Source organism: Rissa tridactyla, chromosome 1 (genome assembly GCF_028500815.1).
Source record: "Rissa tridactyla isolate bRisTri1 chromosome 1, bRisTri1.patW.cur.20221130, whole genome shotgun sequence".
NCBI classification, from domain to species: domain Eukaryota; kingdom Metazoa; phylum Chordata; class Aves; order Charadriiformes; family Laridae; genus Rissa; species Rissa tridactyla.
Window position 1 is genome coordinate 95,049,003 of NC_071466.1, and position 20,556 is coordinate 95,069,558.

Consider the following 20,556-nt stretch of genomic DNA (forward strand, 5'->3'; position numbering starts at 1 on the left):
GCTGCAGAAAGAAGACCACAAAACTGAATTTCCAGCCTTGTGTACTTTAGTTCAACCGTTCCTAAGCTTGTCACAGTAACCAGAATCTCAGAGCAGAAGTCACTTTTTAAGCTCTATTTGTAAATGCTCAAAACATTTTTCTCCCTTCTTCCCTGTGCAAATAAAGTAGTTTTATGAAGGACACCTACAGAAATATTCAAATTTATCAGTAGCTGCAGCATCAAATTTAAAATGAAATGTTTATTTCTAGTATTTGGTGGTGGTTTCAATCTGCTTGGGTGTTGGTAAGGAGTCAGAAAAAGGAAGTCTCAATAATGGTCTTAATAGTGCTGGTTTTCGTGTCCCTAGTGCCCTGGGCTTTGCTTCAGCAACACTTCTGTGTCCCAGAATACTTTTCCCATGCTGCTGCTCCCTGTTCCTTGTATCACTAAAGACCTGAAGCCTGCTTTCTTTGCTTGTGACAGCTTCACCTGTCAGGCTGAGATGTATTTATCCTTTGCTGTCCTTGCCTGTCTCTTTCTGATTCTGATTTAATTTCATGTTGCTAGAGTATCTATTCACTGTTATGATAGCATACAGGTTTTTCTAAGAATGTATAATAGATTGATCTGACTGTATTACTCTCTTGAATAATAGTAGGTCAAACTAAGACTTTGGAATGTTTTTTTGGTAGCTTTCTGATGCATAAAAACTTACTAAAAGCCAAATATTACAGTTACACACAGAGCACAAGCCTGTTTGAAGAAATAAACATGTATTTCAATGCATTAGATTTGGGAGTTGTATGTCTTCATCTATGTTCCACAAAAATTGAGAGAGAGGAAGAGACTTCAGATTTTTTGTTTCTGTGTCTATCTTTCATAATGCCACAATCATAATTTTGATTTTTTCCTTTATCTTGTATTTGCTAATTAATCTCCTTAACAAAGTGAAAAATTAAGTTTTATCTTGCTTTATTACTTTATTCTTGCCACATGCAATTCTGCCCTGATGATCTACAGCTGCAGTAAATTCAGCCATGTTGTAGCTTGGCTAGGTGGGCACCCAACCCACAGTGTTTTGGTTTTTTGTTTTGTTTTTTTTTTAACACACTCCTATGCAATTATAACTGAATGTCTACATTATGATGGTCCTGGAATACTAAGAAGTCAGAGGTCTCTGCAATATGGTTCCATTATCTCTTTTTATAGGATTCATCAGGCAATGACTGGTTCTCATTAAATCACTGAGTTTCAATCTGTATCTCCATCAAGATTGCTTTGATCAGCGTATGTTTTTATGTTTCCTCGCTACATTTGTATTGACTTCTCAACAGGATTTAAAGTTGCTAGGAGTGGGCAGAGCTTTAAAAATGTCAAATCAAAACAAACAAATTAATGTACTTAATTTTTTCCAGCCTTGTAGTGTCAAAAGCCATTCCTGGTCTGGACTAATCGTAGATCATTATTTATCAGATACATTCAGAAATAATATGGGGTGTGGTTTACTTTCCTCAGTGGGCTTTTTTGTCTCTGTGATGTATGCATTTTCTGTATTCTATATTTCTGTTTTCTCTGTATTGTGAGACAAGAGAGACACTTTCTGAATATGAATTGCTAAATAAAAAAGTTGGGTTTTATATGTAGTCATATATTGGCCATTCTTGAATATTGAATTATTTTAATTTTTGCTCTTCTTCATCAATGCATTTTTGAAGCAGAAATGTATCCCTAGCTTTTTGGAAAATGAAACTATTACCTAGAAACTCATCCCAATGTGTATCTAATGCAGTATTTCATAACATACCAGCTTTTAAACTTTTGTTCTTGATTTGCTTCTTTGGTAAATTGGGAGGTGCATGCAGAAACAAAGATTTGTAGGTTGTTTCTGAGAGACAGAAGCTTTAAATCGGGGTATTTTCAGCTACCTGCATTTTCCTCCTCATTTCTTTTCCCTCAGCATCCAGTACAAAGCTATCATAGTTTGTCTCATTACTGTTTTCAGGGACGGATTCCAGCTGTGAAATTAAATTCCCTAGGTTTTATCTGCTGAAGGAAGGGAAACTTGATTTATAGTGCATTCAGTGACTCCACATATGGACATTCTTAAGAGAGTCTGGGCTGCAGCTTGTTCTGCTTCAGGAATGCCCACAGGAGGAGTTGGTGAGAAGTAGGTAGAGCACTGGCAGTCTGTCCCCATGCATGGCTGCATGCTGGCTTCCTGATGCGGACAAGTCCTTCATGTGATCACTGAGGCATGTTTAAAGAAATTAAGTTCTTCAGGCCTAGAGGGGAGTCAGGAGAATTGTGCAGGAAATGGAAAGAAGCCATCCTTTTTTTTTCTGTCCTTTTTGAAGATGTTTTTGAATATTAATTTCTATGTTATTTAGGCAGTGAACTTACACAATAGGAGATGCCCATGTGCTCACCAGTGGTGCTGTAGAAAACTAAAATTGCTGTAGGTGCAGTTGTAGAGTTGTATGTACTGAACCTCTGGCAACATCATGAATAGTGTAATTTGTGTGGTGCGTGTACCTACTACATGTATTTGACTGTGAAAGTATAGGAATAGCTGGTGTTTTGGAGCTTAATCGTCAAATCTTCATTTAATCATTTGCAGAAGAAAGATGACTAACAATTTACAAGAAAGTATACACAGAGGCTAAACAAAATGAAATTATAGTAGATCAGCCTAATTATGGTAGTAGCCTCATTGCTGAAAAATGCCACCCCATCTGTCTTACAAGAAAGCCCAAGTATAGTGACCTTCTTTGTAGACTTGCTGCCATCCTTTTTTAAAATCCAGAATCAGATAATGAAGAAAAAAAAAAAGTACAGCAAACTGATTCATATAAAACTATAGATAAATCATTGCTTAAACCAGTCATTGTCCTTCAGTAGACAGTGAGAGTTTGTTTTCGTAGCATATCAGTGGTCCCAGACTAAATGAACCAATGCAGTAATGATTGCACAGGTCAGGGAAGTGGTACGGGTGTATTAGTGTGGCAGCGCATTGAATAATTAGTTTCTCTTGCTGGCAGTGAGAGCCCAAGATCAGCGTTGCACTGACATGGTGTCCTTGCTTCCTGACCTGAAGTACCTGGAGAATTTCTGCATCATTCGCTGCAGATGTACCTCCCGGGCAATTCAGTCTGATGGATTTTGGAGTGTTCCAGTTGCTGCACCCTACTGTAAAAATGGTTTGGTCAGGGAGTTTGAGGGAAAGCTGGAACATCAGAAGAAAAGAGGTTGCTTCCAGCCCTCTTCCTTGAGCAGAAAACCAAGGAAAGCAAATAAAGAATACCTGTGTCAGAACGTTGGTTGCCTTTTGGGGTCGTTTTATTTGGTTCATCAAATAAGGTGAAGTTTTTGCATATGATTCAAGAAAATAGAGGCTGCTTCTCCCACCCACGTTCATAAGGGTCACTGTTTTTGGGGTTGACATTTCTGGAGTGAAGGCAGCAAGTCTGCTTCAGAGTTGCTTAAGAAAATTTACAGATTTAAACTTTGATAAATGCAGCTGTTCTGGTGTGTATGATTATGGGTAATATTCATAAATATTTATATCGAAAACTTCAGAGCATTCTGGCCGTGATGCCCTCCAGCAGTTGCAAATATCTTTTCGGCTGTTCACGGGCAGGATTTGTTTGTTCTGTTTCATCTTAGTTTAAGAAGTTGCTTGAGCTGAGCATGTGCCTGTCTCTTCTGAGCACTCGTCTTAAAAACCAGCTTCGGTCTTGTTTAAGCACACATGACTGTGATGATGAATCGAGATCCATCACATTTATGACATTATAGCAATAACTACTGAAATTGTAGGCCCATCTACTTACAATAATGAATAAAACTAGGAAAGGCCTTTTATCATATTAAATAAAGGGGAGGACTTTGAAAAAGCTCTTTATTTCTCAAAAGCACATTTTCTTTGAGCAGTTTTAGCATGAGGTTTTGGATATCTATTTTAAAAGTGACCTTTGTTGTCTCTCCTCTTTCTCAGTGTTCTTAACAGAGGACAAAGCCAATTCTGTGTTAAAAAGATACCCGAGAGCCAACACATTTTTGGAAGAACTAAAGCAAGGTGACATAGAACATGAATGCAGAGAAGAAATCTGTAGCTATGAAGAAGCAAGAGAAGCATTTGAAAATGAGGAAAAAACGGTATGTTTTGATGTGTATTTAAAGATGGGTGGAGTATATTGGTATTAAATTTTTGGGTGTACTGAATGCTTCTGTGTTTCCCAACATAACATTAGTTTTTCTTATTTGCTTAAAGAAAGAGGCCAAAAAGTTGTACAGTGGAGATGGATAGACTGCACAGCAATAACTTTTGAACCCTTCATCCCAATTAAACTGAATTTGAAAGGGGCAGAAGTCTCAAAGATAATTATGCTCTTAAATCTCGTGAAAACTAGCAGCTGGGCAGAAAAGGAGTATGAATTAATAGGCCCACTTGAGAAAAGGTGGACAAGACAGTCTGTTTTGCAGCACTATTTACCCAAATAGCCTGTGTCCTGGTTCTCCTGTCACCACACACTTAAGCCTGACCTGGGTATCATTTGTCTTGCTTGGGAGAAATGATGGGATTGGGACTGTTACAGGGAATATACAGAAGCAGAGGGCACAAGTCTGCACTTATCTCACTGCTTGTGGAATAACTTTGTTTATTGAATATGTTTATATGAAATGAGTGAGCAACTCAAAAAGCTTGCCATTTAAAATACACCTTTGAATCTCAGATGCTGGTGTAGCTGGTCAAAGCGTTCAGTGTCCAGACTAATAATCTAAAAGTAGGGAAAGACTAGTGGCCTTCAAGCTAAAATCTGCAAGCCCCCAGAGAGTATTGTTAAGCGGCAGTGATCTAAAACATGGAAGGAACAATAATTTCAGTGCTACCGTGTGTTATGCAAGGGCAGTGATACATTAACTTGACGGGAATGAAGCAGATACTGCCCACACAGAGTTGTTGCATAAGTCGGTTGGCTTCTCTAATTAAAAGAAGCTTGTGGGCTAATGGCTCTGCAAACAATAGCTGCACATCATACCTAACATATCTTATATTGCTTCCCAACAAATAAAAACAGCACACAGGTTTTTGATGGTGGCACATACAGTCAACATTTATTTATTTATTTATTAATTCAAGACAGACATGGCTGAATTTGAGGGTAAATCTAAAGTGAAAAACAGATGCTAGAAAATGTGACTCAGAAAACTTACATTCAAAAAAAGCTTCTATCCCTTGTGTGGTTTTGCACAGGGAAATGGTGCTTGCAATGCCAACGGGTTAATGGGCGATGCGGGACAGGGAGCATTGCATATTTCCAGAAGTTACACATTCTGTGTGATGCATTCCACTCTTCACTGGCCGAGCTCTACATCAGAAATTGTAAAGGCATACTGAACTTCATAGTTCTTGGCATCTCTTTTTTGGAGGCCATACCTGTGGAGATGGGTCAGGCTGGAATAAGAACTTCCTGATTTATTAAAATGAAGTAGTAGGCCACACGGTGTCTCTTCGAAGCTGCTTCTTTCTGAATCTTTAAACATGCACACACATGTTTTTTACCACCCAAATTCAGCTTGCTGTGGCCATTCCTAATGATAGCTCATTATGCAATTAAGAATAGTGTGTGCTACTTGTACAAAAATGTAACACAATATCACTCTTGCTTAAGTAGCACAAGAAGTTCAAGTCACTAGAGAAATCATAGCCTAAACATGTTGCCTCTCACTTTGGCTTCTTTTCCCCCATTTAGGAACACTTGTATTGGTAGATAGCATTTCCCTTGCAGGGAAATAGTAAAGTAGAAAGCAGTTACATTTCCGCAGCCTTTGTGTCACAGGGGAGAAGGAGCTTCCAATAAGGTCCTGACCTTTTAATGCATTTCTACTACTGAATCCTTTTTCCCTTAGCTGTTTCATTCTGTGGTTGGTAGCTTGCTGATGGGCCCGGCTCTGCTAATGTGCAGTTGTGCCGGACCAGCCTCATTTGCTTAGGCTTTATTTAGTCCATTGTCCCCTAGCGGTATCCATCCTTACAGCCACTTAGTAAGACTTAATTTCTGTGTCCCAGGGGAAGGAAACGGATGCAGTAGACTGGGATCATGATACAGTATGTTCAGAGTAACAAAGATGCAATGATTTCATAGTATAAATAGAGTGGAATTCAAATAGGGTCTGTAGCTTATTTATCTCATGGTAACTTTGTTTTGTGTAATCTCTGTCTATATCTTTTATCTTGTGCATTTGGTTCTTTGTTTTTCTGCAGTCTTCTGGGGAGGTGTGCAACATCCGTATTTGTAATATTAAAATAATATCAAGCAGTTCCCTCAAGTTATTTTTGATGCATGAGTTTTTCTTGGAAGTTAGCATTGTGGTGTTAAGTATACATGCGTAGCTGTCATGGAAATATTGAATGCCTTTAATATTGTGTGGCCTTGGGGAATTTGATAGGTTCAGAATTATTATTTAAAATGATAAAGTTAATTGTAAAGATAATACTGCTATGTTAGTAAGGCTAGAGCCAAGAGGGAAGAATTTGCAGGACCTCGTGGATAAAGCAGGGTATGAAATTCAGTGTTGACAAATGTAACACACGTGGGGGAAAATAGAACATTCATTTATGTATATTCTTGGCTCTGAATTGAACTGGGGAACAAGATCTGAATTTGAATCTATGAAGGCTTGAATTTAATGCCTAGCAGTCAAACAAAACCAAAACAAAATAAAAACCTGATTGCTGAGAATCTGTAGAAAGAAGTAGGGATCAAAATAACATAATTATTATTATTATTAATATAATTATGCCATTGCATATGAGCATCTTGAGTGTGACCTGTATAGCTCTGATCTCCCTATCTCCTCAAAAGCAAATTAGTAGCTGAGGAAGGACTGGAGAACTGTGACAGTTGACCAAAGATATGAAAAGACTTCTGTAACAACAATAGATCAGAAAAGAGTTAAGTCAGGGAATATGTGATGATGTCTGTGAAGAGTGTGAAGATTGAACTGAGGTCAGTCGCTTGGCATCCATCTGACAGGAGAGCTAAGAGGGCCTCAAAGGAAACTAGAAGGTGCAGGTTCAAAGCAAATAGAAGTATCTCTTCTCGCCACAGATAATAGAGCTGTGGACTGCCTTGCCACAGGATGTCTTGGATGCTAAAAGCTTATATAGGTTCAGAGAACAACAATATAAATGAACGAAAGATAAATCAATGTGGGACCATTGAATAAAAGGGGTCAGCTTTGGCTAATGGAAGTTCTTGAAGTACAAATATGTGGAAGCTGGGAGAGTATCGCTGCCTGCTTATCTTTGAACTCTTCTTTCGACAATCTCTAATGATTGTTGTCAGAAGAGAAGGTAACAGATTAGGTGAGCCCTAGGTCTGATCTAGTAAAGCTGTTTATTTGTAGTACCTGTAGCCTGCAGGCAGCACTGTGTGGTCACTGGTCAGTTGTCAAAGGTGATTGGGAGACTGAAAGATTTGTTCAAAGGTTACTGGGCAAAGTCTCTGGGTGTGATTGAAGCACTGATTTTATTTCCATTAACGCTTTTTATTTTTAAATTATACTCCATGAAGATTTTAAAAGCTAGAAGTCACAGATCTTTATTTGTGTTACAAATTTCTCACAAATATTAAGTATTACAGAAACTGTAAGGTTCTCTGTATAGCTCTATTCTAGCAAAACAAACAAAACACTAATAAAAGTTTAGCAAGCAACTCTAAACTTGTCAGCACCAGATCTAAAATGATGTGATCAAATAAGATTTCTAGCATCAGTCTGTGTCTAATTATGGATGATGCATAAATACCCAGAAGAGAAGAGGTGAATCTTTTCCTGCCACCTGAAATTAAGGGCAGACCAGATCACTTCCCATTACTGCTTTGTCCATATCCTCTACCTACTGAATACCAATGGCATATTATTAGTCCACCTCTAAAACAAGTCAGACAGTTGACCAAGAGTCCTTTGAGGCTGATGATGCTGCCAAATATAGTAAAGGCCTCAGCTGATATTCTCAACAGGGTGCGACTCTCTGAACTTTCACGTGGATCCCTTATTTGATTCAGCATTCAGATCCAGTTGACTGATGCTGACTCTGTTCTGAGAAGTATTAGAGATAAAAGGGAAACAAAATTCTGGCAAATTGACCGTAACTGTCTTTGTGTAGGATGCCCTTGAGAATTCCTTTTGATTATTTCAAACTGGATTTGCCAAAGCAGTAAGGGACATTCAGAAAAGTAGTTCTTGGCAGGAAGATATGTTAGATGTATTTCTAAGTCTTTTCCGTTGCAGTTATCTGATTCTGTGGTTTCCTTAACTTAGTTTTTCAGCCTTTTAAGGCATGTACACCTGGTATTCCCAGCTGTACAGTGCTCAAGGGTAAATGATTACTGGAGTGTGTTTTCATAAATCACAAGTTAATAATTTTTTCAAGTAGAAAGTCCTTTTTGTTGTTGGTTTAAGAGACCAGCAACTATGGAAGGGAAGTTTGTGCTGCGAGTTCTCCAATTTTTAAATTACTCTTTAACTTTCTGTATCAGTTTCTACAGCTACTTCCTAGGTTTGCAGTATTTCCCCCTCTTGGTTTTTTTCATAGCAGTTTGTACAAATCCTCACACCATGCAAATTCATACAAGTTCTCCATGGGTTTGTTGGGCATCATTTGACTTTGACCAGGTGGCTTGTCCTCCTGTGCCTTTACTTTACAGTGCAGCATAGCTGCAGGATGGCAGGGCAGAGGGTGAGCTGCTTGGCAGCTGCAAAACTCGAACCTGAAGTATTATTTTCCTCCAGTTCCTGTCAGTTCCCTCAGTCTGGAGCTAACAGTCTTTGAGATTTGGCTTGCAAAAATGCAAGCTGGAAACCTTGGGTTTAGTACACTAGCGATTTTTTGGTTGGTGTTTTTTTGTGGCTTTGGTTTTTTGTTTACTTTTTTTTTTCACCCAAAGAGGAAAATTTAAAGAAAGCTTTTTTTTTATGTGACTAAACAAGTGTTTCTTTATATTTTTCACCTGTGTGCAGAACTTTATTCCTCTGTGCCTGTAAGATAGCCTTAGATGTGAAGCACTGTAATTTTTGACAGTGGAGCATGTGTCTAACCTGTCTTGGAATTTCCTTTTCTTTGCATGCAAATGAAAGTGGACGCTAAACTACTTTCGTCCCTGAGGCAGTTTAAACCTTAAGCTCTTTATACGCACTTGTCCGGTCACACCATCAACTCGAACATCCCTCACAGCCACACACCCTATTCTGAACTAATTGCCTGCCACTCTGGGAAAACAGCTTTTCTGCTGCTTTGCCACGTTGCAGAGTGACAAGGAGAGATGCTGGTATTTCAGCTTTCTGAAGAAGGTACAGAGACGTTTTCTCCAGCAGATAGAGCTGAATTAGAAGTAACATAGAAACATTACTAAAATCGGTCACAACCTACTACCCTTACATTGGAGAGGGTATATTTCCTCTGCAGTCTGCAACACAAAATATATTGCTAAAGGAAAAGGGCAATTTCTTCTTTTTCATCAAAACTACCTTTCTCTTACACGGTCTTTAAAATGACACATCCTTGCACAGTGTATTCGATGACTTTCAGTAAATCTTTGCAACTTTGGCCTTGAAAGTATAAATTGTACCATTTTATTCCTTTGCTGCTGTTGAGGCAGCAGAACAGTGAAGTGGGAAGCTTGGTTCTAGTACAAATAAGAGCAATTAATGGTAATGAATCTTTTTCTGCTTTTTCAGTTGAGAATATTTATTCCACTAATGAATTTAGTTAGTTGTATTCAAACCAGATGGAAAGGTAATAGGTAACAGACCTTCCTAATTGCCTGATGATCCGATGGGGAGAGGTGGGGTGTTTAGTTTTGTCGATTTTTATCATGCAGAGATCCCAAAAGTCCTCAGTTGTACAGCTAATTTCATTTTTTTAATGTTAGTTTTTCCACTTAAATGTTTTTTCTAAAGTCAGCACAGTTGATCTGGGATTCTCTGTCGAACAATGTATCAAGGAAGGCCCTCGTAGAAAAACATTTAGAGAGGTTAGTCCATCTTCCAAGACTTGCTTACTTTGTTTGAAGTCAGTGCTACCTGACTTAGCTTAGAGGATTTGGACCTGGGCTCACAGCAAAAAGGGGCACTGTGGTGACCAGCTTCGATGTCAAACCTTGGAATTTAGAAAAAACACCTGATCCTGGTTTGCTGTAAGAATTGAGTAAGGCTTTTTTTTTTTTTAACTTGCACTGAGTACAGGGATAGAACAATTTATCTTTTAAAAAACAAAACTACTACATGATAGCCAGTTGTTTCATGCGCATGGCATTGCTCTTAACCTTAGTAAATTCTGATCCAGAAGCATTGTGGGCATGTGTTTTGTCCATGGTGTCTTGGTCCTGACTTTGCGCAGGGCAAGCTTAGCCTCCGCATTAGAGGGGCCGTGCTGCTTCTGGACTCAAGCTGCCTCTGAGACCAGTTTGGTGGCATTATCTGTTTAATGCTGATCATGGGGCAGCACTTCTGAACTGAAAAAATTGATATATCTGATTTGTGCGTGCACAAAGTCAGTCAGTCTGAAACCTAAATACATAATTTACTAATAACCAAACAATGACCATATCAAGTTTACCTCGTGAGTAGTTTTACAAATACTTGCATGTGAGATATGTATTATCATTTAAAATAAATGATGATATGAATATGAGTGGCTCGGGTATCTGCATTTTTAAAGGAAACTAAAGAATTTAGAGTTTCTGGCATGGATTTCAAGGCTTTTTGTCGTTATTCTTTTCTTAAATTACACATGGCTATAAAACACAGTGGAAGAGTTTCTTAGTAGGAGAGACCTTAAAGGTGAGGATGACAACCTTTTTGAGGCAGGGGATGCTTTTCTTTGTACTAGCTTTTCCTAGCGTTCGCTGCAGAGAAAATTGGATGGTGACATGATCTTTGTACTCCTGCTTGTGCATATTAATATGGCAAAGATTACTTTCAAGCACTGGTGTCCCCCTTCATCTTTGTTTTCCCTTGCTCATATTTTCACTTTTCACTTTCTGTTCCATTTATCTGTAGCTGTTTTGTCAAAATTTCATGAATATAATAAGCTGTGGAATATTCTCATACTGATGAAGTTATTTTTAGCTATAAATAGAGCGCCTGAATCAACTCAAAATAAGCTGACAACAATTGCTTTATGAGCCAGAGGGTGGGCAAAGTCTAAATTATGAGATGACAGTACAACACAGTTGTGCTTTGCCAAAGTGGTCTGTCATTCCAAAACAGTGTTTCCCTGTCAATTTGTATGAGTATATTATTACAATTTTAAAACGAACAAACAAAACCCTAACTTTTACCTTCAGTGGTGCTGAAAAACTTTGATCCACCAGGTGGCTTATGTGCATGCTGATTAAACTTTTATTTTTTATTCGATAATCAGAGGGCTGGAGCACCTCTGCTATGAGGACAGGCTGAGAGAGTTGGGGTTGTTCAGCCTGGAGAAAAGAAGGCTCTGAGACAACCTTATAGCAGCCTTCCAGTACCTGAAGGGGGCCTACAGGAAGGATCAGGAAGGATGGGGAGAGGGACTCTTTTATCAGGGAGTGTAATGATAGGACGAGGGATAACGGCCCCAAACTGAAAGAGGGGAGATTTGGATTGGATATTCAGAAGAAATTCTTTCCTGTGAGGGTGGTGAGGCACTGGAACAGGTTGCCCAGGGAAGTTGTGGATGCCCCATCCCTGGAAGTGTTCAAGGCCAGGCTGGATGGGGCTTTGAGCAGCCTGGTCTAGTGGGAGGTGTCCCTGCCCAGGGCAGGGGGGTTGGAACTAGATGATCTTCAAGGTCCCTTCTAACCCGAACCATTCTATTGTTATTTACCTAGTCCTGTCTGTGCTGCAGGTTTGTAAACATTGAGTGCAGTCACAGGAATCTTAAAAGCAGTGAGGAGTTGGTTTTAAAAAACAAAAACCTTTTTGTATTACTAACCACATCAGAAAAAAATTGAAAAGTTTATTGTGTGTGCTTATCCATACCAGTTCTTAATTTAATCATCAGTATTTGAAATGCCTTTTTTTTCTCATTCATTTAAAACAACTTGATTACAGTGTTTATATATATTTTTTTTTAACTGTCTTATAGTTTCTGACTTATCCTGTCTTGCTCTTCTAGAAGGAGTTCTGGAAAGTCTACAAAAATGGACTTCAGGGAGAAAGTAACACAGGACATAGCTGGTATTCATTTTACCTTGCATTTCCATTAATCATTGGCCTTTTTGTTATCCTCATTGTCATTTTTGTCATATGGAGATGCCTCTTTAAAAAGAAAATGCGTAGACAGTCGGTGTACGCGCATAGGGGAGCCCACGAAGCGATGGGTGATGGCGCTGTGGCTGACGGCAGAGGTCCACTTCCGCCACCTCTCAGCATTGTTCATTCCCCACAGGAGGAAATGTATGAAGTCAGTGGGCTTTCTCCAGGAGGTCTGAGCTATACAGATGGACAGTCAGACTCAATATCCACAAGGCTCTCAAACTGTGATCCTCCTCCTTCATATGAGGAAGCCACTGGTGAAAGCAGTATGAGAAGAAGTGAAACTGAACAACATTTAGATCCACCCCCGCAATATGAAGACATTGTGAATTCCAGTTCAGCCAGTGCGATTGAACTAACTCCTGTTGTCCCCAGTGCTAAGTAAAGCCAGAAGAATGCTATGGACATTTTAAAAATTACTAATAATTTTGTAGCACTTTATCTTGGCTTATTATGCATTTCTGTAATTTAAATGGACTTGTACAATGAACTTCACTTTTGTTTTAGATTCACTTGTTCTTTGGGTTTGGTATTTTTTTCACTACAGCAGGTCATAAGGAATCTGTATTGAGAGTGTAGTGCAGGTACAAATGTGGTGCTCTGTCATACTTTTCAAAAGTACCTCCGCTTTGAGGGATGTCACTTGTTTTATTCTGAACGTTGTCCACATTCCCCACAAGACTGGTGGAATCCCCCTCCCCTTTCTTACTGCAGACCGTCAGAATTGTCCGAAATAGGGAATCCTTAAGCAACATTTTAGATAGTTATTTACACTAAAGGGGACTGATTTTTGCAGTATTGCCTCTTGTCTGGTTGGTTCCTTTCTCTCACTTGGATTTTTGTTACAGGCTGCACCCTGTCCTGGGCCCTTGGAAGGCTGAGAGCAGTATGCCTTTGTGTTCAAACCAGTACCTCGTTAGAGTATTCTGGCTTAACAGCAATAATTTCAGAGTCCTAGCAGAAGAGGTGTATTCTAAAACTTTTGCTATTACAACTCAAAATTCTGTAAATGTTTAGAACCTAACAACTTAAGATACTAACTTGTGAATTTAATAGTGTATTTTTTTGGTCTATGTTCTGCCTTTTCTCTCTATTTTCCTCTCTGTTTTTACTTGTGTATTCTAGAGGTGAGAAGTGTGCATGTGTTAACTTTAGAACTCAAAAGTTCATGCAATGGTAAATAACGAAATACTGAAATACTCAAGAGTGGATAAAATCCTGATCATAGTCTTCCAACCGTAGTCTTCACTGGGACCAGGATATTACCCATAAACGCATAAACCCAAAGGTATTACTTTCCTTTTAAAAGGGGGAAAAAAAGGGAAAGCATTCAGCGTGTGTGACTTTTTTTTTTCCCCAACTATGAAATAAAAACCTCTTCCTCAAAACCTGATATTCTTTTGCCTCTTACGTACTTAAATATACTGTGTGTGCACCTTGTATTGGTGACGATGGAAATCCTTTGCAGAGAATATAGATACCTTTTTTCAACAACAATTATTTTTATCACTTACCTGTTCCAACAAGGTGCTTCTGTTGCAAAAGTTAACAACATGTTATAATCAAATAAAGCTATTTACATTTTTCATTGTTTCGAAGAACACTCTTAGTGCTTTTATCTGTGACATGAATTTTTAAAGCACAGTCCGTTCTCAGTGTACACAAGCCTTTTTTTTCACAGCTCTTAGGTTATAGGTGCTCATCAGAGTAAGAGATGCTGGGAAGCGTGGTAGCCTAGGCTGGCTCCAGAAGTTGTGTGGCTAACCTGGCTCTCCTGGCTCCAGCAGTGAGCTGCAGAGTCCAGCTGAGGTAGGGCAGAACTGTGAAGACCCACCAAGTTGGATTTCTAAGAAAACAAAGCAGATGCACCCCCAAGCATTACTCTGGAGTGACTTTTTGAGGCTGGATTTCTGTCGGACTTGGTACAAGGTAGAATAGAGGCTTGTGCAGAATTTCAACCAACTGGTTTAGACACTGATGATAGTTAAGCTAGTGCAAACTGTAGTGTGGGGATTCTTTTTTCCCAGCTTGATTTAAAAGTTCATAGCTCAGTTTAGCTTGTGAATATTCATCTCAGTTTTCTTTCCCCCTACACCAAGGCAGTGTGCCATTAGCTTCAGTATTGTTCTGTGTTCTACTAATCAATTAGCACCAATTAAATGTATTTAACCCTGAAGGACTACTGTATTATGTTGGCTTTCTTACTACAGAAACCCAAACTGCATCTTGTTCCAAAGACCCCAAATGAAATGCCAATGCCACCCATTTGAAATTGCTGTTGACGTCTGAGGTGTGTGCTGGTGTCTACAATCTCGTGGAGGCTTGGCCCATCTTTTCCCTAACGAATTTTACACCAAGCTGCTGAAAAGAAATCTATGGTCATACATGGGTGTGTATATGCACACTTCTGTAAGAATTTGTTATAATGTACTGACAAATGAAGTAAGGATTTTATAATTAATTTTATGTTCTTATTTTTGGCAAAGAGTAGGTTGCCTAAGTTGTCTACCGGGGATCTTCGGTTGCTAAAGCAAGTTGTATTGAGAGTTAATGGATGAATTCCAGGCCAAACTGTTGTCAAAAATGTAACTCTTACTTACATTTATTATTTATAATAGATATTGGGCAGATAAATACAATGTGTTTTGGACACTTGCAGTAAGAATTGCCTGGGTCTTGTTTTTTGGACCGCCTGACCTTTTCTTTTGAAGTGGTTTTAGCTCTTGTGTGTCCTGAGTTGCCACTTGTAGAAGATAAAGCTCCTTTTATACTGAGCAAGAGTTTTGTACTGCTTTAGGCAGACATTACCAAAACAAAGTGCCTCATCTCAACATGCAGGAACCACCTCAAAAAGAGCTGGTATTTCAATGTCCGTGCCATATTGGCATCTCCCGTGCCTGCCTGCACAGCTGGCAGTTTTAGCAGAAAATTCTTTTGTTTGGATATAAGACTTTCCTGTAGGAAATGCATGGAGATCACCCATTTCACATCAGGTCATTCAGCAGCTGTCATCATCCACTGAACATGGGCAGTCTAGTTTAGAGATGAGCTGGCTTTTCTTTTTTTTTCCTTTTCCTTTTTTTTTTTTTCTTATTCTATATTCCACTGCCACTTTTAATAGCTTTATGTTTCTGGCTCCTAAGTTGAATTTCTTGCTGTGTCCTGTAGATACTTTTATGTGCAATGCAAAAATGATGCTTGTCTTTCCAAAAAAGCCACAACCAAATATCTAAAATGATCTATGAGTTGGATTTATTGGGCTATGCCTTTTCCATGTATGTGAGCATGAATGCCATTGTGGGCCATAAACTTATGCCTTGGTGAATAAATTTCATAATTAAACAAAACTTGCGTGCGACAGTTATCCAAATGTATTTCCTCTAAGACATTAATAGCTTTCTCCATGTTGTAGTAATGTTGAATTACAAAATACTTTATTCTGTTTTGTGAAATGTGGGAATAGCTTAGTATTGTGTCTGGCTTTTCTAATCTGAAAAATAAAATTTTGTTTGTACTGGGTTTTTACACAGCTTTTTTTTGCAAATCACTTAGTAGTTTTACCTATTGTGTAATTGCATTGTCGTGCAATAAATACTACAAATTTACAGTTGTACCTCTAAAGGTTTTGCGAATCTGAATGCAGTACTATCTTGACTGATGACATGAATAGTTGGGATACTGCCTTTCCCACTTCTGAATGTAACATTGAATTTCATCTTGTATTAGGATTGAGATGATTTATCTACTAAAACTAACTTAAATATGTGTAGCTGTTTTAAGAAATTATGGAAATTAATTATTTGCTTAGATGATATTTAGCATTAGTGGAGGTTGTTCTGTCTTCACTTGGATGTAAATAACATCTGATTACAGTATTGCATATTTTAAAGGGGTTTGGTTTACATTAAATTATCCTATTTAAACATTTTTGCCTATGTTTATAGAAAATTTTTTGTAACATTTGTTTTTGGATATGCTAAATAAATTTTTTTAAGATGCCTCATGTTTCAAAATATCAATTCTACACAACTGCAGTGAGAATTAAATTTGTGTAGTTCAGTGATGCTCTTTTAATTTCCAGTGTTTTATGTACTTGATCATTTGCAGTGAATCAGTTGTTTTCTTTTGACAACTTAAAATATAAATATAATTTTATTTTCAAGTAGACTTGATATTCTTTCAAGATTCGGGCTCATTTTTAATCAGATTTGTGAATTTGTTTATTTTCCATTTTTTAAAAAAAAGCACTTGTAGCTACAGCTAAGTAACAGGCAGAGGGAGAGCAGAAATTATTACAACAAAATGAAACAGTACACTGTAAGAAAAAATGTTTAAGTCAGGGGCCTTAATTTCGAAGTCGACTTCAGCCATTTGAAAAAAAAGTGATGTCAAGATTTTGCATCAGCTCTGTGAATGACGCATTAATAGCGAACAAGGGGGGAAAAAACCCCAAACCCTTGCCTAATGATCCCTACCGGAAACTAAAGATTTCCGTTCCAGTCAAGACAAACTTCGTGTCATCCTTTCTCACTCAGCTGCCCGTAAATGGCACAATATGTGCCTGGTATTTTTCGCTGGGTTACTGCACGGCTGGACTCTGGAGCTGTTAGTGAAGCCCCGTAGGAGGTACGTATCTTAGAGTTTCATGAACGCGAGTGCGGTTTTGTACTGGTCAGAAGCGCCCAAAGAGCTGAAGCAACAAAGCGTGTGTGACTTCCTAAGGTGTCAAGTGTGTGGTGTGGCACCTTGCTCCCCTGGGTAAGCTTTTATTTGTGTAGCTCAGACCAACACCATCCAAACAGAACGCTCCGTGTTTGGTAAGTGGTGTTTGCTGTGCACGTACACGCTCCGTGTCCTGACCATCCATCCATCAGCGCTGGCAAATGTGTTTGCACGTGGTTCAATGCATGATTGCCTCTGCATGCCTGGCTTCTAGCTATTGGAACGTGGCAGATACAACGTTAAACTGGTATCGTGAATCTCGGTGTCTATAAAAAAAATCGTCCCGCCAGGTCACTAGTGGTGAATGTTCATTATTTATTGTTTTGCATGCCCTGAACGCTGTTCTCTGCCACTCTAAATCACACTGATAGATTCCCTTTTATCTTGTGCATAATGCGAACTTTGTAAATATTTCCTAGTGCTACTTGCTGATTTTTAAAAAGAAAAAACATGTTCAGCTGAAAGCAGTGAGGTGACATCTGTACTATTTCATTGCTTGCTGCACACACATTTGATTGATTTGCTACAGGGTAATTGAACTTTGAGCTTTGCCAGAAAGTTGAACTACGCTTTTCCTCTGCAGTGGGATCTCAGTAATTGTGTTTTTGATTTGGCAGTGAGTTATTGAATGCTAAATAACAAGTCAGTGCAAGAAAGGCCTGGCCTGTTTTCTCTTGATTGTGTATGTTACGCAGCATTTGCTTACGGTTTAGCTCTCTGCAACAGTGTTTGCTGGAATATTGGTAACAGCGTTTTCTTTCCTTGTCCTGTCTCAGTGTATCGTGCAATAAAAACACACTGACTGCTGTGCTGTTTTACCCTGTCTCAGAAACAACAAAATCTAAGACTCAAAACAGAGCCTTTTAGTATGCCCTGCCCTTTCCTTCTCCAGTTGGAAACTTTGTACGTACCTGCGTGAGTTGAGGGGCTTAAAGCAAGAAGGAAACAAGTACTCTGAAAATTTATTTTGATACTTCCAGCAGTTAAAATCTCTGCTTAAGGAGTAATCTGTACCAGACTGTCTCCCTGGCCGTGGTGTAGGATGTATTTTCCCACAGAACAGACCCTGGACCAGATTCCGTAGGTCAGAGGCTCCCAATTTAATTTTTCTTTATTTTCTTACTCAACCGTCGCCGGTGGCAGTGGCACAGCACCCACTCTGCCAGAGGCAGGCATCAGTCTGCTGGGACATGCGGTGAGGCACAGGCTGTTGTCAGCTGTGGCCTTTTATCTCCCAGTCTTAACACAGCCACCAGACGTGGATCGTTTCCAAGATTAAAACCACTGAAGACAATGTTTCCTGCCAGGATTTTCGGTGAAAAGTGATACTGTCAGGGAAAAGCAAGGACAAAGGAACCAGCTCAAAAGTTTGTCCCAGCTGGTACGCCTAAACTGTCTTATCACAAGTCATTTATTTCCGTTTGCTCTTAGAATTGCTGTTGGTTTTTATTTCTTCCTTTCATTTTTGTATTGCTTGCTTTTCTGTTTGTGGTTCTATTGTAATCATAGTTTTTACCTTAGAGGTGGACGAAGATGAAATATATCTGCCCTCTGGAAGAAAACCTCATGCACGAGAGTTGGTCAGAGTATATTTTTCATGTGTACCCACCTCGCCAGAGTTTTAAATGAAACCCAAAAGTTCCATGCTGATGTCTGCCGTGTCTCCCAATAGTCATACCTCAGTATCCCCTTTTCTCCTGCAGTCTTAAGGGCCTGTGTTTCTGAACATTAGCTTGGTGTCGATAAATGGACTTCTTCCATCCAACAGCCACGTGAAACAGTGTTTTGGATCGTTTCCAACTTGCCTGCGACTTCAAGAGTGCTTGTAAAAGTGTAATAAAGGCCGGGCGCACTTGCACATTCATTTGCTAGTAGCGTAGGCAGCAGTAAGCGAATTCCTCTGGGAAAGCACCTGATGAGCGGGGAAGGTTGAAGGTAAATAACCAACTTTAAAATGAAAACAGCTGCCTTCCACGCAGAGGAGATGCTGCCCCCAAACCTGAGACCGACTCTACTGCATCCGAGAGGGTCTGGCAGAGGGTCTGTGGCGCGGCTGCGTGTGGTCTGCGGGCAGGAGCTGAGACTCGTGGGCTGCCAGAAGGACCGGCGTCCTGACGATTAGCACAACCCAGTTGATTGTATGCTCGTCCTTCTGTGGGTTCTGCCCACAATAAGCGTATTGTTATGTTGTCAGGGTCTGTTCTCCGCCTGTGGGTGGGTGCTCAGCAAAATTTGAGGGGGGGTTGCAGCAGAGAACAAAACGTTGCTTTAACATCTACGTGCCCCTAATGGTCTCCAGGGAATGGCTCTGTTCCAGGTCAGCTCGGCTCTGCCAGCTGTGCCTGGAATAACTTCCCTGTGCCCTCGGAACAGCCTGTGAAGCGCTCCTCTACGGAGCCTGCGCTGGCAAGGCAACCCAAGCCCTACTTGGAGTTGTTACTGGCCGTAGGAATTGGTATTAACATTTATGTAGCTATTTTACTCTCCGTCCGAGCTCCAGATTTTTTTTTAACAGTTTAATAACTGTTGCAAAATGAAAGGATGCCTAGCACATTTAGTCAGATATGTCTAGTAGTGGTAAAAAGTGAGATGCTTTTTTTTTTTCCTGTTTCTGGCGTTTTTTTTCTCTTAACCAACTTGCTGATTTTTGCATTTTGTTTAATAACACTGCAGAATAATAATACTTCCTTGTTCGTTCCTTCCTAAAATCTTTCAGATGCTTTTATATCAAAGTGTGCAAAAGTTGGTATTTTTATTGTGCAGATTCTTTAAAAGAAATGCAGCATTGGAAATAATTTCTAATGTTATATTCTCTTCTGTAATATTTTTCAGCCTTATAAAGTGTTATTTGGAGCTCAGTTTCCCTTTTCTTACCTATTTGTGCTGGCACCTTCATTACCTTTCAGCCTTTCCACACAGGCAGCTTGGCTCTGTGGAAACGCTACCGTCTCCTCCGTTGTCAGGAGAAGTGTTTAAGAAAAGGGTTTTCTGTCCCGCGCAATGCTTTCAGATTTCCGCATTTACTGTCCTGCATCAGCACAACATTGGCAGCCCGAAGACTGTTCACAAAATCATGATACCAGTGCCGAAATACTCCCTGTCTCGGGGCTGTGGGCAAGCATCCCCAGCCCACGAGGAAGGCTGGTTCTTGCCCCAACCTTGCCATTCACCCACGGCCCTGCAGCGAGGATTTGAACTTGGGCTTCCTCTATCGCAGGGCATTAGGCTTTTTTGCACATTAGACTGGGCTAGCAGTCCTCACCTTTTTCAAACTTCGAAATGCCTTGACATTTCCTTCAGTATATGCAGATTTCTGCGTAGAGTGAATTTAAACTACTTACTATAGTCTTAATTCACTTATTTAACTTCTCATGGGTTGTTGGAAAGCAGACCAGTAGTTTTCTGTTAAAGGATTTGTGGGTTTGAGCTGCTGCTCTTAGTTTTTTGTGTGCTGGTGACACCAACCTTCCCATTACACTTTTTGGATCACAAATTCCATCCGGAACCTGAAAAGTCCTTGCCAGTGCTGGTTTTCTTGCTTGTTTTTGTCAAA

At 39.5% G+C, this 20,556-nt stretch overlaps 1 protein-coding gene across 1 annotated transcript in view; it reads left to right on the top strand.

Annotated features, from left to right (window-relative positions):
- Positions 1-16,280, top strand: part of PRRG1 (proline rich and Gla domain 1) — a 35,578-nt gene extending 19,298 nt beyond the window's left edge. The window contains exons 4-5 of the mRNA XM_054183663.1: positions 3,976-4,136; positions 12,142-16,280. Coding sequence (XP_054039638.1) covers positions 3,976-4,136; positions 12,142-12,666 — 686 coding nt within the window. The 3' untranslated portion in view covers positions 12,667-16,280. The remainder of the gene's footprint in view (positions 1-3,975; positions 4,137-12,141) is intronic.
- Positions 16,281-20,556: the final 4,276 nt, after the last annotated feature.